This window comes from Dermacentor variabilis, unplaced genomic scaffold (genome assembly GCF_050947875.1).
Source record: "Dermacentor variabilis isolate Ectoservices unplaced genomic scaffold, ASM5094787v1 scaffold_17, whole genome shotgun sequence".
NCBI classification, from domain to species: domain Eukaryota; kingdom Metazoa; phylum Arthropoda; class Arachnida; order Ixodida; family Ixodidae; genus Dermacentor; species Dermacentor variabilis.
Window position 1 is genome coordinate 6300845 of NW_027460335.1, and position 25883 is coordinate 6326727.

The 25883-nt window shown below is 47.9% G+C and overlaps 1 protein-coding gene across 6 annotated transcripts in view; it reads left to right on the top strand.

Moving 5' to 3' along the window:
- LOC142568146 (uncharacterized) overlaps positions 1-25883 on the top strand; it is a 326673-nt gene that overhangs the window by 47793 nt on the left and 252997 nt on the right. For all 6 annotated transcript variants that reach the window (XM_075678219.1, XM_075678221.1, XM_075678222.1 and 3 more), the window contains exons 2-3: positions 15449-15590; positions 17605-17891. In XM_075678219.1, the coding sequence (XP_075534334.1) occupies positions 15449-15590; positions 17605-17891 (429 nt within the window). The remainder of the gene's footprint in view (positions 1-15448; positions 15591-17604; positions 17892-25883) is intronic.

Below are 25883 nucleotides of genomic sequence, written 5' to 3' on the forward strand. Positions count from 1 at the left end.
AACTCACGGGGTTTGGCAGTAACTGCAGCTATCCGAGGGATAAGTATGGCAATGATGGAATGGTCACTACCGAGATCATGTTGTGTGTTGCTCCATTGAGCGTTGGTGATGTTCTTGGTAAATGTCAGGTCGGGGGTCGTGTCGCGGGAAGTGGAGCTACCGAGGCGTGTGGGGAACGTGGGGTCTGTAATGAAAGTGAGGCCGAGGTCTTGGCAGTCTTTCCAGAGATTTTGAGCCGCCGTCGTCGAGTAGCCATATCCCCATACCGTGTGGGGGAGATTGAAGTCTCCACCGATAACGAGGGGGTTGGTGCCAGCTACGTTAAGGGCCTTCTTGAAGAGGGTCAGAAAACGGCTTCGAACTTTGGCAGAGGGATGGCTGTACACGTTAAGGAGAAAAATACTTTCCTTACGTCTCCTGGTGGGGATAAGTTCAACGAGAAGGTGTTCGACGTTTCGGTCGTGGAGATTGTGTTCGATGGCGGTGATTCTCTTGTGGACGAAAGTGCAGAGGCGGCGAGAAGCAAGTGGCGGGATGAAAGGTTGGTAACCTGGGAGGGTGACCGAATCGATATGGGTTTCCTGAATCATGATGACGTCCGGTTGCCGGGTGAGGGTACGAAGGTGTTGACGGATGACTGGCTGTTTGCGGAGATAGCCTCGGCAGTTCCACTGCCAGATAAGTGTATCTCTGTTAGTGTGGGCCATGATGGGGATTGGGGGATGCCGTCAGGGGCAGTGCAGGGGTTTGGAGGGTAGGAGGAGCGGGCATGGGGAGAGTTTGTAGGTGGGTTTCAATGTTTGTGACGCGCTGTGCCAGTGCGAGAACGGCGTGTTGCATGGATTCGACTGCGTTCTGGAGTGTGGTCATCGTGCTTTGAAGTGAGACTAGCATGTCCTTAACCTCTGAGCGCACTTGGCCCGTGGCTCCCTCTTGGAGGGCCCGCTTTTTGGGGGCTGGTGTCAGTGGAGCGTCGTGGCTAGAGGAATGGGACGCTTCGGCGGGTGGTGTAGGAGCGGGTGTCTTGGATTGTTTAAGATCGCGAACCTCTTGCGAGAGCTTGTGAATTAGGTCGCGCATAATGGCATTTTCTTTTTTGAGGTGAGCTATTTCTGCGTTATCATTGGTGTTCGTGGACTGTGGAGAAGGTGTCTTGCGACCCTCTCGCGAGGCGCCCTTAAGGGCTTCTGCGAAGCTCACCTTGTTAGTAGGAGACTTGGCGGGTGGGGTAGAGGTAGATCTGGATCGGGAACGGCGATGTCTCGAACGTGAAGGGGTCCGGGAACAATGTTGCCTCGAGCGTGATGGAGTCCGGGATCTGGAGCGGGGCTTGGAGTTCAAGGGCGGGAAGTCGCTTTCTTGAAGGGTGGCTTGCATTGCAGCTCGGCGTTCCCCAATGCGCTTGCGAATAACGTATGGTGTCTTGTAGCGAGCCGTACATGATTTGTCCGCTGTAAGATGAGGGCCGCCGCACAGTGAGCATTTGGGGTTACACGTGTGATCGGGAGGTGGGTTGCGGACCCCACAACCTCTGCAGATCTTGTTATTGGGAAAAGGGCAGACATCCATGCGGTGTCCGAGGCGGCCGCATTGGTAGCAAATTTCTATTTGCTTGCGGAATAATGAGCATGGGATTAAGGTAGCTCCGTAACAGACCAGATATGGCACGTCGGGGCCACTGAAGGCGATAACAACGGTGGTTGTCGTTCCAATGCGTTTCGCGGCTAGTGCGAGGGGGTTACGGGTATTGACGATATTGGCGTTGACTTGCTGTGGGGTATCGGAGAGGGGGATTCCGCGGATGACTCCCTTCGTGGTGTCTTCGGCGGCCGTCTCATACGCGTTAACATCGTGCGTGACCCCATTGACTTGAATGGATTTTATGCAGACATACCGGTCGGCGTTCTGCAGCCTTGGCGTACTGACAACGACAATGTTTTGTTGGGTGTTGGGGCACACCGTGTCTTGTTGAATATCTGCTGGGCTGAGCTGTGCGGCTTGGAGAACGGCTGTAGCCACGGTAGGACTACCAATTTTGGCGATGTTGAGGGCTCCCTTGGGGCGAATGATAATCTTGATTTGGTTGGAAGGTAGCGGAGGCATACGTCCAGCCTTGAGAACTTGTGCTTTGACTGGTGCCCTGGTCTTGGAACGAGAACGAGTGCTTGAGGTTTGGGTAGAGTCAGTTTGGGGTGAAGAGTCGTCCCTCAGCTTCGCCGGTTGGCGAAGGCGAGTTGTTCGCCAGCCCGTCTCGGCGGCCACTTCGAGCTCCATGCTCGTTGCTGGGGCAGAGAAACTTGATCGGCGATACGGAGCTCGCTCGAGTGCGCGCCGCGCATCCGGTGCGCCCGGCGTGCACGCGCGGCGGTGGCGTGGGCGATTCACAAAAACGTTCGCAGCACAGGAAAATGTCCGTAGCACAGGGAAATGGAGTGTCCCACCTGAAAATGAGGCGTCTACGGAGTCCTGGTATCTTCACGGATCGACTGGTGTAAAAATTAGGCCACAATTCGCAAGAAAACGCTGCAAAATCATTTCACGAACACGGAGCCGACGCGAGCACGTCTACACTCCTCGGCGATCGCAGCGCCTCTCTCCCAGTTGGCACATGCCTAAAATAATCAATTAGTTCATTATTTCACGCTTCATCTTAGTCGTGCTACAACACTGTAACTGGAAAGGGTATCTACTGCTAAGCTGACGCGCGATATAATAAACTAATTCATTATTTTGATTACAGCGTGAAATGAAGACACATAACTATGCAAACAGATAGATAAGATATACAAAAGATAGGGGCGCTTGTTTAATGGCCACCATTTCACAGTGGTCACGGGTTGCGGTGTCGGCCGTCCATATGCGGAACGCATAGGCTTTGGTAAAAGCAACGCCACACCACAGTCGATACAAAAGCGTGGCGTATCCACGGCGAAGCTTTGATGGGACTCGAAGGCCTAATGTTGGATAAAATGAAAGTTGACTGCTGCTTTCGTCGCTGCCTAACAGCGAAAGCAACAAATATCGTCTTGTAAGGATTTTGCTGTTGTGTCACTCGCAAAGTCAACAGAAAGAAACGGGCTTCTTGAAAGTTATGCACCTTTTCGATCATCTCACTCTGCGACGTCGCCCTTATGCCGACCATCTTCTGCGTTGTTCTCAGCTTCTGTCAGTTTTGTGCGTGCTTTTTGTTGTGTGTTTCTGTTTCATATTAATGTAGAGCCAGAAAGTTGTCGGGAAACGCTGTTATCACCGGCGTGATGTATTTCATTTTGTCACGTCATTTGATAACCGTAAAGATGGGGTACATTCCACTCGGTGTTATATTTGCGGTTCCAGTGTGTCGCTGCGGAACATAAGTCATACTCTGCTGAGAACGACCGCACCATGAACAAGCTCATATTCAGTCGAATACCAGCGGCATTCCGTCGCTTCGAAAGGTCATGCTTCATCTGGGCGCATGCCACAAAGCAGTGGTGCCCACGAAATATCAAAGGGCTCCTTACCGAGTTTGGGCATGGCGTCATGCGGAGATCACGTGGTGACCATTGTGTCCGTAAAGAAAGGCTATCGTGCGCCGCGAAAGCAGCTTGACATTCAAACGCAAGCTCTCAAACCCTTATTCTCAAAGACGACCTCGCAGGCTCGGCCCACTGCGTATAATGTGTCTCGTCTGCAGAGCGCAGATGAAACTCGCAGCGACGCGAATGGGCGCGACCGGGGATTTGCATGAGACGCATAACTCGCAGAACCGCCACACCAAATAGGTGACGGAGCATTAAAGAAAAAAAAAAATACTAGTATGAAAGAAAGGGAAAGAAGGAGGTGATGGTGAAGAACTGAGTCCTCAGCTCAGATTAGGGAAAGGGGGCGGCGAATGCCGTTAGAGGGCGTTGGTCAAGGATAGGGGAGAGAGGCTCCACTGTGGGGGAGAGGTTATAGCTTGCCTTCTCTCTCTATTGCCTCGGAGCGTTTTAGTTGCCTGTAACTCGGCTATTGATACCCCCCCCCCCTTTTTTTTTATGTTTACAGCAGATGCTCCCCAGACGGGACAATACAGCTTTTATACCGTAACTGGTCAGGCCTCATGATGGTGGCCCCTTAAAGGACAACCACACCGAACCTATTTCCTATGCTCATTCGGCCGGCCATTCGAGTTTTCCTTTTTTAATATTTCTTATTCGCTTTTTTTTTTTGTGTGTGTGATGAGCGTGGCGAAATCCTGCCCGCAAAATTGCTGCTGATGTAAGTGCATATCCGGTAGTACGCAGTTCAATCGAAAAAAAAAAAAATAAGATATACTGGTTCACTCGGAGCTCGAAGTGGGCACGGCGCATTTCGGGGGTGCGTTCCATGGGGTAGATATACTCGGCGTGTAAAACGAGAACACATTTGAGACGGTAGCTATAGCAATTGGCCATACGCTCGCGGTATTTTATTTATTCGTTCACTTTGGTTTTGTTATTGTCCTAAGTGGTCGTGGCGCATAAGTATACTGTAGGGGATTGACTATGAAGCAGTTTTGTTTTAGCGTCACTTTTCTCGTATTTTTCTTACCACCTGAGTAGTGGCTCATCCCCATTTTAGCGTTAACGCAATTGTCCTAAACGAACAATGATTAACAGGGCAGGAAGAAAATGGTGAACGAAGGCTCCGCGTCTCCAAGAAGGTTGTTCGCGCGTTTTCGCGAACGTTCTGCAGCGCTTTCATAGCACTAACCAGCGTGACTCCTGCTCCTCGTATTAACGCGTGAGCTATTACTGGTACATTTCCTACGGTGCAGTTCTTTTTATCGCTTTAGTTAGCAGAGAAACGTAATTATTTGCTGCCGAGAGATATAGAGGGACAATATGAAAGAGGGGAAGATCGGAAGCTTAAATGAACAAGCATCCGGTTGACTACCCTGTACAGGCGAAGGGGAATGAAAAGATGCGAAAGTGAGACAAACAGGAGGTTTTTTCCCGAGCACGTCCGCGCGCTAGGAGAGAGTATATGCTCGCCGCGCAAAACGCGTTCACACCTGCGGCCCGAGAAACGCGCGTCATCGTCTCCGTTTCGGCAGCGCGCTACCCACATATGAGCCGCAAAGGATGAGAAGCTCGCAGCGACCGACACGCGAGGCCAGCCGCGGCACGAGAAGGGCAAATAGCGCGCGCTTTCATCGCAGAGGGAACGATGTTTCACCGCGGCTCCTCGGTTCGAGCGGCAGAGGAACGCGGGGTTTGTTTACCTTGCGGTATGTGCTCGCTCCTCGGGAGGAGAATATTAGGGCTGCGTATATAAACAGGCGCGGTTCGAACGCCTCCCCGGGAGCCGCCATGCACGCTGCAGCTCGTCGCATAGCCGTGTACGGACGACGACGCCCGTGTGTTCCCTGCAAAGGGCGTTTGCCTGCAATGCCTACGCGTGTATACGTCGCGCGGCGCCGTTGGCTTTCGACGCATGCGGGGCAAAACGATGTCCGAAGGCGTGACGCAACGACAGTGGTGCAGCGACGCGGGAGTTCTTGCGACATGGCTCAGCGCGCGAACGTTTGAGGTCTTGTGGGGGAATAGATTTGCATTTTTTTTTGTGTGCTTATGCGTCTAACCGATTGCATTAGGAGCGCCGTATAAATGTCCGAGTGCCGTTGTTTTGTTTCTCATCCGTCGAACGAAGGCAGCGATGTAAAATTTCCGGGTTCTCGTGAGAATCTGATTTATGACACGATAACAGTAATAATCCGGTAAAGACCAGTAACCGGCAGTAAAGTAAAGTGTAGGAGTTGCAGCAAGTTCTGCCGAAATCCGCAAGGTGGACGAAGTTTCGTGAAAAGAGAGAAAAATCTCAGAATTAAATTCTGAACTCTTACGTGCCAAGACAGGCGGTTTGATGATTAGCCACGCCGTAGTGAGAGTTGAGCTTTAATTTTGACCACTTAGGGGCCCGCTTAACCTGCACCCAACGCGTGGCACATGAGCGTTTTTCGCATTCCGACCCGATCGGAATGGAGTCGGGACCGAAACCGCAGCAGCACAGCGCGGCAGCCACTAAGCTATTGCGGGGGCTGAAGAGAGAGAGAGAAAAAAAAGAAAACGTCGTCTAATCGAAAGTAGCGCGAAGGTATACAATTGGAAACACGTGCGGGTCTGTCTCGGAGAAAGTTTCGCAGTTGAAGAAAATGCCTTCTCGGTATGCAGTGGCAAGCCAAGGTATGTGCAGCCAAGTCTACTGTCCTCTGACTAGGGCGAATTTTTTTCTTGAACTGCGAAACCTTGTCTCGGAGAAACCCGCATGAGCTTCCCACTATATTTTTTTTCGATTCTAGAATATACGACAATCGTTCGCCTTCGCGAAGGCTGTACGCAGCAGAAGGAAGCGGCGAAGCTTCTCACTGCAGTTGTCACAAACAGGGCACGAAGCACTCGGCACTCGTCTTTTATTTCCCTGTTGTCCCTAGAGCTCTTCGCACGTTGGCAAAGGAGATGGGACGCGCATAAAGCGACTTCATGATGCAAATCGCAAAGACGGGATGCAGTCCATCGTATGCACAAGGACAAGTGCAGAACACCCCGAAACGCAATAGAAGGAAAATAGAACAAGCAAAACAACCCACACACATATCCAACGCATTGTTAGAACATAAATGACGCAAATCTCCTTTCGAAGTTACAAATGTAGTAGCAGTAGGCGCGTCACACTAGCACAGCCTCGTCGCCCGCAGCTGTTAGCTGCCTGCGTCACGGGGGCGAAGGCGACGAGCGATGATGCTTGTCCAATGTAAGAATATTGATGAGAGGTCTCTTGGGGAGTGGCCAAGAATGGGCCCGTATCCCAGTGGCACAGACAAAGCCTGCGACACAAACTGTGTACTGGACCGGATAGCAGCAGCCAGCAGTGAGTTGCCTATTCGAGCGCAGACCCAGTGATCCGAGTTGTCTATACGTATCCACAAATATGGATGAGATAGATGAAGTGGCTGAGGAGTTCTATAGAGATTTATACAGTACCAGTGGCACCCACGACGATAATGGAAGAGAAAATAGTCTAGAGGAATTCGAAATCCCGAAGGTAACGCCGGAAGAAGTAAAGAAAGCCTTAGGAGATATGCAAAGGGGGAAGGCAGCTGGGGAGGATCAGGTAACAGCAGATTTGTTGAAGGATTGTTCTAGAGAAACTGAGAGAGTGTTGAAGGATTGACAGATTGTTCTAGAGAAACTGGCCACACTGTATACGCAATGCCTCATGACCTCGAGCGTACCAGAATCTTGGAAGAACGCTAACATAATCCTAATCTATAAGAAAGGGGACGCCAAAGACTTGAAAAATTATAGACCGATCAGCTTACTGTCTGTTGCCTACAAAGTATTTACTAAGGTAATTGCAAATAGAATCAGGAACACCTTAGACTTCTGTCAGCCAAAGGACCAGGCAGGATTCCGTAAAGGCTACTCAACAATAGACCATATTCACACTATCAATCAAGTGATAGAGAAATGTGCAGAATATAAGCAACCGTTATATATAGCTTTCATTGATTACGAGAAAGCGTTTGATTCAGTCGAAACCTCAGCAGTCATGGAGGCATTACGGAATCAGGGTGTAGACGAGCCATATGTAAAAATACTGGAAGATATCTATAGCGGCTCCACAGCCACCGTAGTCCTCCATAAAGCAAGCAACAAAATCCCAATAAAGAAAGGCGTCAGGCAGGGAGATACGATATCTCCAATGCTATTCACAGCGTGTTTACAGGAGGTATTCAGAGACCTGGATTGGGAAGAATTGGGGATAAAAGTTAATGGAGAATACCTTAGTAACTTGCGATTCGCTGATGATATTGCCTTGCTTAGTAACTCAGGGGACCAATTGCAATGCATGCTCACTGACCTGGAGAGGCAAAGCAGAAGAGTGGGTCTAAAAATTAATATGCAGAAAACTAAAGTAATGCTTAACAGTATCGGGAGAGAACAGCAATTTACAATAGGCAGCAAGGCACTGGAAGTCGTAAGGGAATACATCTACTTAGGGCAGGTAGTGACGGCGGATCCGGATCATGAGACGGAAATAATCAGAAGAATAAGAATGGGCTGGGGTGCGTTTGGCAGGCATTCCCAAATCATGAACAGCAGGTTGCCGTTATCCCTCAAGAGAAAAGTATATAATAGCTGTGTCTTACCAGTACTCACCTACGGGGCAGAAACCTGGAGGCTTACGAAAAGGGTTCTACTCAAATTGAGGACGACACAACGAGCTATGGAAAGAAGAATGATAGGTGTAACGTTAAGGGATAAGAAAAGAGCAGATTCGGTGAGGGAACAAACGCGGGTAAACGACATCTTAGTTGAAATCAAGAAAAAGAAATGGGCATGGGCAGGACATGTAATGAGGAGGGAAGATAACCGATGGTCATTAAGGGTTACGGACTGGATCCCAAGGGAAGGGAAGCGTAGCAGGGGGCGGCAGAAAGTCAGGTGGGCGGATGAGATTAAGAAGTTTGCAGGGACGGCATGGCCACAATTAGTACATGACCGGGGTTGTTGGAGAAGTATGGGCGAGGCCTTTGCCCTGCAGTGGGCGTAACCAGGCTGATGACGATGATGATCCACAAATATATACTGCGAGCAAATGACGACGAAAGCCAAACCCCGAGGCAACGAAGGTTTGGCTTCGAAAGGGAACGGGAATTGCGACTGACGGAAAACAACGGGGGGAGTGGAGGGACTTGCGGACGAAAAGCGTCGCGTCAAGAGAATTGCGATTTTCGTGGGTTGCGGGGAAAAAGCCGTTGCCGCGAACTGAAAGAATGGCTTGTCATTTCAAGTGCGTGATCGCAAAGCGACACGACGGTGACAAGATGTCGGGCGCTTTACGCATTCTTTGCGAATCGTTTGGAGAGCTTCCTTGCTGAAATGCACGCGCTCTGCAAAAGATGCAGTCGTAAGTGAATAATAATAATAATAATAATAATAATAATAATAATAATAATAATAATAATAATAATAATAATAATAATAATAATAATAATAATGAACTTACAGGGACTTGTTTCTCATATCCACTTGACGAGGGTAAAAAAGAAATGGAACCTTATATCTGCTTGGCAATGGTAAAAAAAATTATGGATAGCCAGTCTGGAACTAGAAAACTACGCGTAAACTTTGGAAGACAACACGCGAAGGCAAGCATGGTGTCCTCGTTCTCTTAAAAGGTCTGATAACAGAAAACATGGAAATGAGAGTAATTTGATACGCTACTTTTCGTTGTTTAAGGAAGCAGGAGTCGCTGCAAGCATTTGTAGGTTTAACCAGTTTGATCGCGGCAAGCGCTTCCCAGGTCTATTGGCCTTGAAAGCGACAACAGAAGCAACAATTTGCGCCAGCGTTCCTTTAGCGATTTCGATCACCCGTGCTTCTTTGACATGCATCCAGTCTTCGGCCTGCACGGGAGCGGTTCCGCATTCGGCCCTCGTCAGAATGCGGCGGCCGGGAATGGAACCTGGTGCTCGGGAAACGGAGCAGCTCTCCGAGCCACGTTACACTAGGAAAATGTGGCACTCGAAGCGTAGTAAATGCACACGACAATTGCCAGGTCGCGCGGACCCCTCGCTAAATGCGGTCTGCCGCGACCCGATATATACCGCGACCGACACGCCCTTCGGTCGGACAGAAGCCGGTCCCTTTCGCGCCGAGTGCTTCCCGAACAATTAGTGCTTGAGGCTCGGTTCGGGTCGATGCGCGACGTTCTTTCTTTTTTCCTCCCCCGTTGGCCCTTTCTCGCGCGTCGGCCAAAATAACGGGTGCGCGCGCGAGCGCGTGCCTTGATTTTCTCCGGCACCCGCTAACCGCAAGGCCTCCAGTCGTCCCGTACATCGGCGCTGGTGATCATCTCGCGTACCACAGGGCAAGCCGGGCTTGCCGCGTGTGCTCTGTGTCCCGCGGCTCTCCGGCGTCATTATCGGTTTGGCCTGCTCGGGTCCAGGCGCGTAATTAGGAATCAATGTAGCCCGCCCGTGTTGGGCCCGCCCTTCTGCGCGCGACTCCTTCTGCTCCTCGGAGACGCGCATGCGCCTGCGCGCATGTTCGTGCGTGGGCTTGCGACCCTTAGTGGCTCCGCCGAATACGGGACCGGCTCCGTGCCTACCTACAAGGCGGTCGCGTGATCACGTGCTGTTACTCACTGCTGCCTGGTGCACCCGACTTTGCGTTGAGCGGTGTGTGTATCTGCGGGTCGAGGTTCTCGGTCGCGTCTGCGACGAGACTACTGCGCGCTGGCTCGTTCCAAAGTGGTCTGCTACTTGCGTTCGTTCCTTCCTCTCTTCGTTGTTCACTTTTCTTTGTGACATTTATTTCGCTCGCTACGGCGGTCGTCCGCCGCTATACACGCGATCTGCTGTACACGACGACACGGCGTGTATTCCATGGCCCGGGAGACGGTGGTCGCGCCGTTCGCATTTATAAATAAGAAGGGCGTACTCAGTGGGGTTGTGTGCGTGACGGGTCACGAATGGAAAGAAGACCCACGTGATGAAGTTTCGCGTGCACGTTAATGACGCCTTCGGGCGATCCCGAAACAGTCCACCCGCCTTCCCGCTACGCGGTGCCTCATAATTGATATTCTTATGTGCGTATAGAGCCACAGCAGCCGAGGTTCAGCTGAATAACTGTTAGAGCGTTCCGAATTTACGCAGTGTCGCACGAAAAAACAAAATAAATCTTACAACTACTAATGAGTTATATGCGATAACCACGTAAATAAATGGCGCCCGGCTTTCTGCTGTAGACATAAGGGACTGTTCTGATAGTTGTAAGTCTGATTTCGGTCGTGTTGACCGCTTCGTGTTGTGCCTTTGTTCAAGTCCCATGTTTTTCTTGCGGTAACTTCCAAAATCATGAATAACCAACTGGCCTGCACCCACATTCTGGTGTGCTCGGTGATTGATTTGCCACAGACTGTGCAGCTACGATTTTTAAGACCAGCTCGTGCCTACTTCACGACAGACTGTACTGGGCTCGCGGCTTTTGGGTATGCCGCAATGTAGTCGGCACGTATATCAGCAGTTGCGTCTCCCGATTGTCATCATTACTTTTACTCCCGGCTCCGTTTTTCTCAATGCACAGTAGAAGGCTAAGCTACCGATCAGGGCAACATTCCCGCCTTTCTGTCAATATAAATAATATGTCCCTCTCGCACTTAAATGATTAACAGTGGCGGAACAAGGGATGTCGCCGTGCGCAACGCATCGACGAAAAAAATTTGTTTTCGTCAGTGCCCTACCGAAGACAAGTCCCTTTGTCGAAACGTTGGCTTCAGCGACATTCCTTGCCGACTACTGTTCCTCATAATCAACCATTCATTTGCCTGTTAGCTTCTCTTTTGCTTTGCACCTATTTCATTCAGGTACATGTCAAAGAACCCCGTGTGTTCAAATGAAATCTGGAGCCCCACACTATGGCGTACCTCCTAACGTGATCGAGGTTTTGGCACGTAGAACACCAGCGCTTAATTTAATTTCTTTCCCTCTTCCTTCTTCTCCGCAGTTGTGCCCCAATTAGCGTTTCTGAGAAACCACGGTGTTCACTGCTTCGTGGAGCTAAACCTAACTAATCGTACTCACGCGTGGTATATTCTCGTATTTTATTTTTTCGTTCGGCTTCGATGTCCACGTCTCCGCCACGTTACACAGTGTACACTGCATAGCCACGTTCCCGTGGGGGCACAAACGCCTTTCGTGACTGTCTGCCGTATTTCGCAGTTCGTATACGCGCAAGGTCGTGCCTGTCGCATCCATCTCGGTCTCCTCCTCCCGCATCACACACTCCGCGCCTCTCGCTCGCTTCTCTCTTTCCTCGAGCGCGTCTCGTCTGCACCGCGAGAACGGATTCCAAGGTCTCGTTCGTGCGCTCGCCGTTTTGTGCATAAAATGCGAGCTGCGTACGGCTGCCGACCCACTTATCTCCTCGCTCGCTGATGTTGCGGTCCTCTCGTCTTCCGGAAGCTCAGTTTTGCGAGGAAAAAAAATGAAGAGGAGATAATTGTGCAGAAAGGAAATAAACGCTGCTCGCCTCGTGTGAATTTAGTGTGGGCGACAGGAACAGTTTCCCTTCCAGGGTTAGCGTGCTTACTTTATTCGTGTTTGTGTTCCTGAAACACATGGGATCGCTAGAAAACTGTTTTCTACGGCCAATATATCATGTGTAATATACGACCACATATGATGTGGATGATGGTACAGAGAGTAGTAAAGAAAGTTAGTGCTCCGCGCATGCTAGCGAGCTGGTAAATAGCACAAAAGTGTTTCACTTCACGTATAATAAGCTTCCACTCATACAATAGCTAAACGTTGGGAAGAAGGCGGCGACACAACATAATTGTGGCAAGCTCACCGGATTCCAAAGAAATTAATCAAACAACTTAGTCGTTATTGTCGGTTTCTGTCGGTTGCTTATCAAAGCAAACGACAGAGCTCGGTACCGTAGGGTTTGGCGAAGGGTAGATGTTTCCCAACTTTTTCTTTCATTTTTTTCTTTTTTTTTCTAGGAGTCTAATATGGACTATTGTCCTTTTTCTCCCTACTTCATTCTAAGAGTACATCAATGTGTACTGTTAGGATGCGCCCTTTCTTGGCATTCTGTTTTTTTTTCTCTTGCAAAATGATTATTTCCTTAGTTTATGAGGCTACAATAGAAGCAGGTCAACATAATATAAACATTTTACAAAAAAGCTCAACTAACAACATAAAGTCACGTGCACGTCACGTCCAGAACTCACTGCTCGATGCACTCCTCATCGCCGACGAGGGGCTTTCCAGCCGCACATAACACATGCAGCAACGAGAGGCGAAGACTAGCAGTATTTCACAATCGCTTGTTAGCTGGAAGTGTTTTACACACACACACACACACACACACACACACACACACACACACACACACACACACACACACACACACACACACACACACACACACACACACACACACACACACACACACACACACACACACACACACACACACACACACACACACACACACACACACACACACACACACACACACACACACACACACACACACACACACACACACACACACACACACACACACACACACACACACACACACACACACACACACACACACACACACACACACACACACACACACACACACACACACACACACACACACACACACACACACACACACACACACACACACACACACACACACACACACACACACACACACACACACACACACACACACACACACACACACACACACACACACACACACACACACACACACACACACACACACACACACACACACACACACACACACACACACACACACACACACACACACACACACACACACACACACACACACACACACACACACACACACACACACACACACACACACACACACACACACACACACACACACACACACACACACACACACACACACACACACACACACACACACACACACACACACACACACACACACACACACACACACACACACACACACACACACACACACACACACACACACACACACACACACACACACACACACACACACACACACACACACACACACACACACACACACACACACACACACACACACACACACACACACACACACACACACACACACACACACACACACACACACACACACACACACACACACACACACACACACACACACACACACACACACACACACACACACACACACACACACACACACACACACACACACACACACACACACACACACACACACACACACACACACACACACACACACACACACACACACACACACACACACACACACACACACGCGCGCGCGCGCGCGCACACGCGCACACGCACACACATTGTCGGGGAGAAGCATACCCGGCAAGAGCGACAACATCTCTTCAACCCTTGCGCCGGAAGGCTATATTGTGACGAAAGAACCGAGGCTGGTGTATAAGTGAGCCGTCAATTGCACCGCGCACCACACAGAATATGAATTCTTGTGCCGCCGCCTTCGATGTGGTATACATGCGTCCTGCTGCGATAGTGTTGTGCACCTTTTGCGCGCATGCGTGGCAAAAAAGGATATTTATCCCTTTCAGGCGGCAATTATTTCGGTCCATTGAAAATGTAGTTTCGCCGCTTTTCTTGCATCTTCTCGATCACCAAAAGCGCATACTGCTTCAGAACGGATTTGGAATGTTCAGTTCTTCGCTGAGTTTCGTCGAGTTTAGAGAATGTGGACCCCGTGCGAGAACTCTCTGCAGGAAGGTCGCATATGAGAACGTCGAATCTTTCGTGCATAGGAAACTTGGAAAGCACCAGTCCGGCTATACTTGAAGTTGATGTCCGATGTGAAATATTGTGAAAAGCAACGGACGCTACCTTATGGCGTATACTGACTCTGAGAACAAACACATTAGCAGTCTACTTTACAACTCGTTTTACTAAGACATTTTGCGGGTATTAATCAAATTCACAGCACAGGCCCAATAATAGGTGTTTCAAGGTTTATGCGGCATGTTTTAAATAGAGAGTTTTGGCGTCTCCGGTATTCGGGCAAACATTGTTCGTTACCTTGCTGCTGGTGTACATTTACGGCAGCAATACGATTACGCCTCTGCCGAAAATTTAAACCGGCGGCAAAGTAAAATACAGTTGCTTACTGCAACATTAGCTTTGTGTATATTTGATTGAGCTCTGCTTTATCATGTGGCTGCACCGTGCAGGCAGTTCTCGTTTGCGCCTCCGTTCATTCGGTAAAACCCCCATTCTGCTCGCGTTTACCCGAATACAGGACACACTTAAACTCTCTATTGACACTATTTTTATGAGTGTCTTTGCATACGATGCATTATCTGATCGTGCCGCATACAGCACCTGTACTGGATTTGTAAAGTTCATCCTGCTATTAAACAGTTCTAAGTATAGCGCTTGCGTTCTCCCCGCTTCCAATGTTTGTGTGTCTTCTGTTGCGCTAATTCCTCTCTTCAGCTATGCAGGCCCAACAGTTAATCGTTCTCCGTATCACTGACCTCGTGAATCGACCGACTACCTTAAGTCGTGTCTCCCTTCCCTTGACACGCTTATGTAGTATTTGTTAATGTTGTGCTCGACGAGGGTAACTTTTATACCGTTATTCTGAAGAATCTAGAAAAATTTATAAATCCTAAAGGGGGACCTCTACTATGTTTATGTTATCGTTATGTCGTCTGTATTATAGCGCATTTTGACGTATTTTGTCTCGCGTCCCATTTTTCTTTATACGGAAAAGCGGATTCCATGCAGTTGCCATTGTTCCGAGCTAATCGGTTGGGAACATCTCAGCAGACTGTGAGGAAACAAAGAATCGTGAAATGCAATGGCACCAATGTCGCTCAACAATGTACTTCTTTTTTTTTTTTCCCGTTGCTTCTACATCAGGTCTTTCGGGCATCGCGGCCCCCAAGACATCGACGAGCTGCAACAGTTCACGGTCCGGGTCACCGCACACCGGCTCCTTCATCCCGCAGCCAAAGTCGGCCGTCGTCACAAGGGACCGCACAGCAAACAGCGACAGGTCCAGGTGAGCGAAGAGAAGCACGTTATAATAATTTAGTACAGTCAATGCTTAACGGTGAGGAGCTGTTTTGCATGGTTTCTCATCCACGATTCGGCGCTTTATCACCTATCGTAAGCACCGTGCAGTTGCTTTATTAGGCCTGACATCGTCGGATTCTGCGTCTGACTTTATGTGCCTTCCCGTGAACTTATTCCGTGTTTTCTTTTGTGCCCTCTGACTTATGTGACCGGACCTTGCGTTTCAGTGCGTTTTATGTAACAGCTCTAACTCGATGTCTATAGTGTAAATATGTGAGTTGACTGTGAGAGTGAGTGCGACTTTAAAATTAAGTGCGTTTGGCTTAATTGCATTAGTTCGTTGTAAGTTTGAGTGTGTTTTTGTTTGGCCTTTCCATAACGTGTGCCCTTCGATAAAATGTATTTCTATGCGAAAATCAGTAGCCGTCGCCAGTGAAAGGCGCCAACATCTCCTAAAAACATACATTTAAAAATTGTTTTTTTCTGTCGTCACCTCGTCTTGGGAAGCGTTTAAAGGTGGAAGCGCGCACTTCCTTGGTCGCAAAGCCCCTTGAATCACGACTAATGAACGAGTGCTCTTAAGTCCTCCAAATTTATATATTTGTTGTGCAAATGCCGCACAAGCTTTGCAGAAAACAAATCTTGGACCTGCAGCACGAATATTCGAGTCTCATCATACCTGTCGTCGCAATTAAAAAAAATAGAAATAATTGATTAGGAATATGGAACTTTTGCAGATGCTGCATTATAATATGAAAACGAGTAACCTATATCTTTACGTCTGGATAAGCTAGTCATTATTCAGTCGAGGCATCCTGGTTAAAGAAAAGACACTTAATTAACAAGCAGGAATACAAAGCAACACGTCAACCTCCAGGTTGGAGACGAGCTTTCTACCACACATTATGACATCGAGCGCCGGGCAGATTGACACGGCTAGCTGCGGCGTCTTTACCGAAATCCCCGGCGCAGCCGTGTTGCTCGTACCTACTAGTTTGAGCACGAAGATGATGAAAAAAAGAAAGAAAGAATTGCAACACAACAAGTACGTGGGCCCGCATGCCTGTAATTTGATTTGGTAGTTCGTTGTTTTTCTTTTTACGCGCTCAAAGTAGTACCCTTGCATACACAAACTAACACTAACGCAAACGTCGGCGCGTTGGTACGCACCCCAGATCTCGGAGGCCCACGGTCAGTGCTTCCAATGTCGCGTCGCGCTCGCTAATAACGCCAGCGAGAAGAGCAATGAGATCCTACGGGCTGAATATTTCGTCTGTAAAAACCACATGAAGAAATCGGACAATGAAGCCATAAAAAATTAATTGTTGCGTTTAATTGAAATGAATAAATAATAAGGAGGGGAAAACGTGAAAGTGCGCGAAATTAGAACTTGTCGCAGCAGGGAGCCGAACCCACATCGTGCCATTACGCGGGCGTTGCTTTACCAATTAAGCTATCGGGACGGCCATTCTGCTGCCCAGTTTTTGGTTATTTGTGTATGTGTACTACATCGAGACCTGCAAGTGTTGGCTAGGGCCACTTACGTCGCCTTGCTTCCTAGTGGAGTTCTCCTAAAATAAATTCTAGTTTTTGTGAAACAGGGCTTGTATTCACAAAAAAACCTCTTACGCTAGTATGGATCGCACGAGGAAATTGCAAGCAATCCTAAGGTTGGACATATCATTAACAAAAGTGGTCGACCAATGGCAAGCACCTACGAGCAAAAAGCTTTAGTGAATTCATGCCCCGTTCTTCAGGAGACTGTCACACGCAGGGTCAGGAGTATTACATGAAACCCCGGGGATACTATTCATAAAGCTTTTATTTCGTCAGTTCTCTTTCTCAGTGGACAGCCGCATTAGCAAACGACATTTGCAACATGAGAATTCGCTGGATATTTTCCCTGCGAGCAATTCTACAGCGTAGGAGCTTTTTTGTAAGTGCCATGGTCCTGTTCTTCACTTCCATATCGGGAAACCCTGCCGCATTCCCCGTCGCAGGCCTTCCTCGACCGCATCGTCGTCGTCCATCTCGCACCTGCCCGTGAAGAACGCTGGCGTTCCGGTGCGCCAGCAGCCGCCGGCCCAGTCCAACGGACCGGGCAACGGTCACGTGATCCCCAAGGGATCGCACATCGCCTCCGCCCACCACAACGGGGCCGTCGTCGCCAACCACAACAACAACGCTGTCAATCACCAGGGTAGCAGCAACAGCAGCAACAATAACTCTATGCTTGACAAGTTCAAGTTCTTCAACTCCAAGGACAAGTCGCAGGACAAGAGCAAAGGTGAGCGCTGTCTCTTAATGGGCCCACCTTCTGCTTGTCTCAGGTTGCTGTCGCACTCCCGTCATACTTGCGCTTCAGCGTGCACTCATGCGAAGTCCGTTTTATGAAGAGGATCCTTCCGAACAGTTTGAGGCAGGGTTAGCGCAAACTCGGCAGTTATACGAAGCTCTGTTTAAAGTAGTAGGTGTTGGTATATGGTGGGCCTATGTTTCGGCATTTTTCTTCGGAGCTGGACATGTAGTGCTCACCTTCATACGCGCATTACCTTTAAAACGAAGTTTTATTGCCTCTTCCCCCTATAGTTTGCGGATGCTGCCTGCTGGTTTTGCTCCATTGACCGGTACTGGATGTAGTGCAAACCGGCACTGGATATAACGCGAACCGAGGCGGCCCAGCAGGTAACACACGTAAGCGCGGGTTTCAGCACCAACACAAACGCGCCGTTGTCGTGTTACCGCCTACACCTCCCATTGTGATAATTCCTTCATTGTCATTCTGTTGTCATCGTTACTGCGTTGTCTCCTCGCCGCCGTCATAATGCAATCGTAGTCATAGCGCCGTCCTCATACCGTTGTCGTCGTGCATTCGCGGTCGTGCCGTCGTCTATACACCGTCGTGGTCATTCCATTGTCTTCAGTCGAGCTTCGTAATTTCATTGGGTCATGCGTCTTCGTACTGTCCTCGTCATTGCAACGTTTTCGTGCCGTTGTCGGCATTGCGTCGTCGTCACGCGCCGCCGTGGTCGTTCCGTCGTCATCGTTTTGCCGTCTTTCCGTCGACGCGATCCCATTTTTTTCTGATCGTCCGGTTCATGGCTGCATTCGTGCTGTCGCCGTCATATTTTCATTTCACCAACGTCATGCGCATGATCCACATGTTCGGGTGCCACAAGTTCGCGTTGAGCGAGACACCTGCCGGGGAAAATGTGCCCAACTTGGTCGGGTGCTATGTACTCGCAAATGGCCGCTTAACAACAACGTCTGCTTATCGATATCATGAACCGCCGCGAGGGAAGGGTGTCTCTGGCGTAAATCGCACAGCCAACGCCTGCGTCACTGCCCTGTCGCCTTTTAAGCGGCAGCAAGCCCTGCTATAGATACTATGTTCGTATGTACGCCGACAGTTTGGGAGCGCTGCAATCGCGGCGCGCAAGCGGATATGTTACGTGGTATTTTTCTTTTCTATTTTTTTGTATTTCGCGGGCATCTGCAGTAAGCGGAAAAACGCTAATACCAAATAGATGGAAAGTTAGAAATTATATAAGCGGACGTTATGCAAGATCCTCGACAGCTCTCTAATTCGAAGTTTTTACCTAACTTCGTTGCTTCCGAAGGTGGTTAATTGATTTTGACTAATCATGCAATTAAGCAGAATAATAGAGCACCACTTTTCTGCCCCAATGCTTCGCCTATTAAATGCAGAAATAAAGACGTTTAAAAAATAGTATGATTTTTGAACTCTGGCTAAAGTTAGCTGGAACACCCTGTAAGTTGCCGCAAACCAGAGTGAACTTTGTCGCTGTAGAAATTGCGCATTATACCTTTCTTATTATGCTGCGGCCTTTTGTCTTATCAGAGAAACGGCATAGCTGTGCTCGCAGCTTTATGCCGAAATTTCGTGCAACAGAAACTTCTACCATGAGAGGCGGTTTCAGTCAAGCTCTCGGGATGTGTTGTATAGCTTTAACCTAGCACCATTAGTCACGGTTCGAAAAAAAAAGGTTCGCAAGAGAATGGAAAATTCCGGACTTCAGGTCGCATCGGTATTCCAAGTCGTGATCTCTGCAACCGAAATTTTTGCTGATTCAATTGGCAAACCGGCAACTTATCCGAGCCAGGGGGGTGCTCATTCAGACTACTGCTACTGAAGCGCATGGAGCATGCTTGAAGACAATTCATTAATTCATTCAATGCGCCAGAGCCACAGCTGTTCAATGACAATAGAACTAGCCTTGCCTACCTTGGTTCTGTCATTGTGCATGCAGGTTACCCGAGTAGCCAGCTGGTCTACACTGGCTAAGCTCTCTCTCTCTCTATCTCTGTCTATCTATCTATCTATCTATCTATCTATCTATCTATCTATCTATCTATCTATCTATCTATCTATCTATCTATCTATCTATCTATCTATCTATCTATCTATCTATCTATCTATCTATCTATCTATCTATCTATCTATCTATCTATCTATCTATCTATCTATCTATCTATCTATCTATCTATCTATCTATCTATCTATCTATCTATCTATCTATCTATCTATCTATCTATCTATCTATCTATCTATCTATCTATCTATCTATCTATCTATCTATCTATCTATCTATCTATCTATCTATCTATCTATCTATCTATCTATCTATCTATCTATCTATCTATCTATCTATCTATCTATCTATCTATCTATCTATCTATCGCTCTCTCGTTTCTTTTGAATAATTAAGCGGGCGCTCCTACATTGCGTCGTGTTTGCTACGTTTTTTTTTCGGTCTGTGATACAGGTTTACTCCTGGAAAATCAAAAAGTACGTACAGAATATTTGGACCGATAGTCAACTGGCTAGTTACCGGTTCCAAACAAACTGCAAACTACGTACTGAGATGAATAGCTTTACTCCGAGCTTTTCTTGTTCAGTCTAATTAGAAAGACTGTCTAACGAGAATGAAATGCGGGAGAGTCTGTAGTCTGCCTTTTTTTAGTTGTTTCTTTATTTATTCGCAGGCCTCACAGGCTCCAATTGCAGCATTACATGACCGGGGGAAAACAAAAAAATGAGGGCAAGAGAAGCAACAGTCACTATACAAAACGAATTACATGTGCATTACAATTGGATCATCTAGAAAATGCAGAAAAAACAGTTATGCGATGGTTAGCAAGGGCTAGAATAAAGCAAACAAGTTGACAAAAAAAAAAAACACATGAGAATATGGCAATCAGGTCTGTTCGAAATTTTACCAGGTCTCGGGTCTTGATTGTGTCGTTGGGAAGACCGCTCCACAGTTTGATAGTATGTGGGAGTGCTGATGCGTTTGAAACATGGGTGATTGTGCGGACGGTGCGAAGTACGAAGTGGCGGCGAAACCGGTAGGGAAGACGGGCGATTGCTGTAGCTTATCTTACGAAGTAAGCAATGAAAGGCAATTTTTCTGCGCGAATGTTAAACTGTGCCTATTGAACTTCCTGTTGAACTGTAATACAAAACTATACCTTTCTGCGGACGGCGTGCGCAGCAAAGCACACATTTGTACCACTGCTTCGGCCTCATGCGTCGTTGTGCGACGATCTCAATGCGGCCACCTTCGTGGCCAGGAATCGAACCCGAAGCCTTGTGCTCAGCAGAATCCGGCACCCACTTCGGAGTGCGTGGTGTTTTCTTTCACGTCCAATTGCTGAGTTCAGCCAATCGTCGCAGAATCTCTCGAGGGGAAAGGTGGGGAGAGGTCAACCATCTCCATGTTGGATGGAGCACGGTTCCCGGAGTTCGCTTTCCCGCTCTGCAGACTCCGCAAACTTCTTTCTCTGCGCCACCGTTACTCTGACACGTCGAGTGCCGGGGACCACCGGAATATTGATGAGGTCCTTCCTGGTCTTGCTTACACGGCGCCGAATATTCCGCTCGAGAGACGGGCGGGCGTTTTCTGCTTGACCAGGCCGTGCCAGCAGTTCTGCCGGGTCAGCGTCTCGAAGGACGCTAATGAGATGTCGCGGCGCTTGTTGTTGCATGGCCGGCGTGGCCGTGCCCTTGGACGGCCATGAGCAGATGTCAAAGGTTAGTGCACGTCCCGAAGCAAACCTGCAGGCAACCGTTGGTTATCTTAGGTATTGACGACGCAGCACCGTTGGAAACTACATAATCGTGGCACTCGCCAAGAACCTGCTTGCCAGAGGTTTAACCGGGCCTATACCAACCGGGAAAGCCGGAAAAACCGGGAATTCTCAGGGATTTTGAGTAGTCTGGAAAAACTCAGGAAGAACTCACGGAATTTGTGCTTCTATCAGGGAAAATTAGCTGTAATTTTATTGAAAGAGAACGAAAGTCGCGGTAGTGCTGGCTCGAGTAACAGAGAGGAATCGTAACGAACGGTCTTTGATGTCGCGTCGTCGGCTGGAGGAGTTGCCAGAGTACAGTCAACGAGCGACTTTCCGGACGCCAGATAATTCGGACGACTTCGCGACACCACCACGTACCTATAGGGTCAATGATAAGAACGCCTGAAATTTCGGACGCAAGAACCCTTCGCCGTCCGATTTTCCGCACCTTTTGCCGTGACCGCAGGTCCGAAACGGCAATAATAAAAGCCACAACCACCGCCATGTTAATAACCACGCCGCCCCGAACCGGTGCACCCGCACGCAGATCCGCTGGCAGCCGTAGCTACGACCGCGGCAATGCTAGGCCTGGCTGCTTCGAGGTTCGGTATTAATCTTCTTGCCGTTATTTGCCGTGTTTTTCATTGAAAGAATTCGCCGCTGTCAGCAATGGCACCGACACCGCCTTTGTGGTCATTGCGATTGGCTTAGAAGTTCGGAAAGCGCAACGCGTTGCATAATTCTGGTTTCCGAAAGTCAGCTTTGCCTCATTGCAAGAGTGTTAAGCTGTGAAGCATAACAACTGTGGGAAGGGGCAACTGTCACGGGTCACAGTATGTGTGTATTCCTTAATTACACACGCATGCACCCTCCATCTCCTATCACAGTAAGAGCACGGATATGCCTAATAAGTGTACTGGCAGGCCTTCAGAGCTTTTTCGGGCGTGCATGTGGCGATTTGAGCCCCTTAAGGGTTGTAAAACACATGCATTCGTTTTTGGACGTTTCTGCGCCCCCTAGGGAGTCCGAAAAATCGGACGCTGACTGTACAACTATCCGAGAGGATGCTTCAGATAGTCCGTATGGCGAACGCGCAGCCGAAGGAGAACAAAAAGACAAAAGGACCTACGCATCGACAAATGAACGGGAAAGGAAGCATGCCGCCGCTTTTTTGGAGGAGCTTGCACTCTGAAAGCAAAGTGTCGGGTGACGCCGAGATGCAGGTGTCCCTCATCCAATTTAAAAACTCTTTAAAACAGTGATACGCAACACTGAGGCCTTGTGCGCAGGCTGAGAATATGTCAGGGACAGTTGAGGAGAACTTACCAGCTGTTGCGAGAGAATCTCACTTGCGATAAGGTTCGGGCCTCATACCAATTAGCTTGCTATCAGTTGATAGAAATAGTTCATATTCGAAAATGTTCTGTTTGTATCTCTTCCTTATTCGTAATTGAGAACGTTCGACTCGATTTGCAGTGGGTTTTACATTTTTTTCGGAGATATTTTATTCGCTGTGCATTTTACTAACCCCTCCCTTCTGTTTTCTTTTTGAATAAAATAAACACTACCCCTTACTACTCAAACTGGAGTACGTTGTTTTTTATTTTTTAGCATGCTTACTAGAGAGTGACACCATTCGGCTACATGATGTAGGGAGCCCGCCTTGACATAAAACAAAGTTCCGAGACACTCACGGAATATTGCAAATGTACTCGGGGTAAAAACCTGGAAAACTCAAGGAATTTAGAAACGTCAACTAGGTAGATGCCCTGGGTTTTGAAACCTGCCATTGACTGCTTCGCTATTGCAAGGAACAAAGAATATCCCTGACCACAGGCAAAATAAAATGACCTTTCGACATCTACACGGATCTCTTATTCACAATCTAACGCCAGCTAGACAAAAGTTTTTTTTTTAAATTCTGGCTAGCTACGTTAGCGAGTAGACGTGATTTAGTTTGAAAGATTATCTGTTTTGTGGTATGCTTCATTCATAACAACGAGTTTCGCTGACCTCATGGCCATGATATAGAACTCTCGAGTTGATTAATTTTGCTGTAGTCGTAGCCGTTGTCGTTCTAAGCGCATCGTAGATTTCCTTTTCAGGCTAAGAAACTCGGTGTGGTTTAAATAAGTCCGAAGCATTCCTATAAGGATTAGCTCGGTAACATGTGCAATTCTGTCAAGTAAGAAACTGCTGCTTATAATTGCTGCGACCGTTCACATTGGTGGCATTACATATCAAGGCAGAATGCCAACGTTCTCGGTAGCTAGCAGTAGTAACAGCGGTAGTACTGGCACAGTACCATATATATATATATATATATATATATATATATATAGTCATATCATGAGGAGCCAACAAACACTGACACCAAGGACAACATAGGGAAAATTACTTGTGCTTAATAAATGGAATGAAGAAACGATAACTTAATGGAAATTAAAGTGGATGAAAAAACAACTTGCCGCAGGTGGGAACCGAACCCACAACCTTCCGCACCTTCCGCTGGTCTGTGAGTGGTGGTACTGGCTAACACTCCCAGGGTTTGCTAGTACACATAAATACCCAAGAAAGTGGATGGGGAAACAGCGCCGCGGTAGCTCAATCGGTAGAGCATCGCACGCGAAATGCGAAGGTTGTGGGTTCGGTTCCCACCTGCGGCAAGTTGTTTTTTCATCCACTTTAATTTCCATTAACTTATCGTTTCTTTATTTCATTTATTAAGCACAAGTAATTTCCCTTATGTTGTCCTTGGTGTCAGTGTTTGTTGGCTTCTCATGATATGACTAATAAAAATCGGGCCCCTCGGTTAACCCCCTTTCTTGTCGTTTATATATATATATACATATATATATATATATATATATATATATATATATATATATATATATATATCAACGAGCAGAAAGGGGGTTAACCGAGGGGCCCGATTTTTATTAGTCATATCATAAGAAGCCAACAAACACTGACACCAAGGACACCATAGGGAAAATTACCTGTGCTTAATAAATGAAATAAAGAAACGATAAGTTAATGGAAATTAAAGTGGATGAAAAAACAACTTGCCGCAGGTGGGAACCGAACCCACAACCTTCGCATAGGTTGTGGGTTCGGTTCCCACCTGCGGAAAGTTGTTTCTTCATCCACTTTAATTTGCATCAGTTTATCGTACGTTTCTTTATTTCATTTATTAAGCACAAGTAATTTCCCCTATGGTGTCCTTGGTGTCAATGTTTGTTGGCTTCTCATGATATGACTAATAAAAATCGGGCCCCTCGGTTAACCCCCTTTCTTGTCGTTTATATATATATATATATATATATATATAGATATATATATATATATATATTGGTGTGATAAAGGAAAAAGTACGGGTTCCGAAACGTCTCTGTGCTATTTTCACCTTGACTTGGACAGTGACCGGAATTTCTTCATCATAGCGGAACAACAGAGGCAGTACGCCGCTATGCACAAGGTCGCGATTTCGATTCCCGAGCCGCAGTGGCCGCATATGGTCAGCGACCGACGCAGAAATAGAATGGCAATGCTCGATTTGCACCAACTTCCTCGCGTTCCGTCAATTAGAAAACCTGTTTGTTTGGTCCCATTGGAGTAAGAGTGCGTCATCTTCTAATAAGAAGTGACTCCAGCTGATCTGAACACATTCACTGTGGCAGTCGCAGTCGTCTCACAGTGCACACCGCAATCTTCTCACGAACAATATCTTCTCGTGACGCGCGCAACGCCGTTTTCGTCCACTACAGTTTTACCTGCTGTGGCCTCCGAGCTGCACGCACACAGGTCACTGCTCTCAGAGTCGACGCAATGCACAAAACAGTGTGTCGCTTGCAAATCGCAAGATAGCTCAGGGATCAGCGCCTTCAGCCCCCAACCGCACATTGCCGCATGGGAGAGAGTTTCATCATTAGTGGCGATGAAGATCAGATATCTTGTTGTTGTTCTTCTTTGGTGGTGATAGAGCTGAGAATGAGAAGCTGCAATGATGACTACACGACGATGACGTAATGGAAGGCGTGGACGGACGCACAAATTTAATTTCGAGCTTTCGAGTGCTCTAATAGTAAAAAGCTGTAGCAGTAAAGTCGCAGTAACAACAACAACAACAACAACAACAGCAACAACAACAACAACAACGACAACAACAACAACAACAACAACA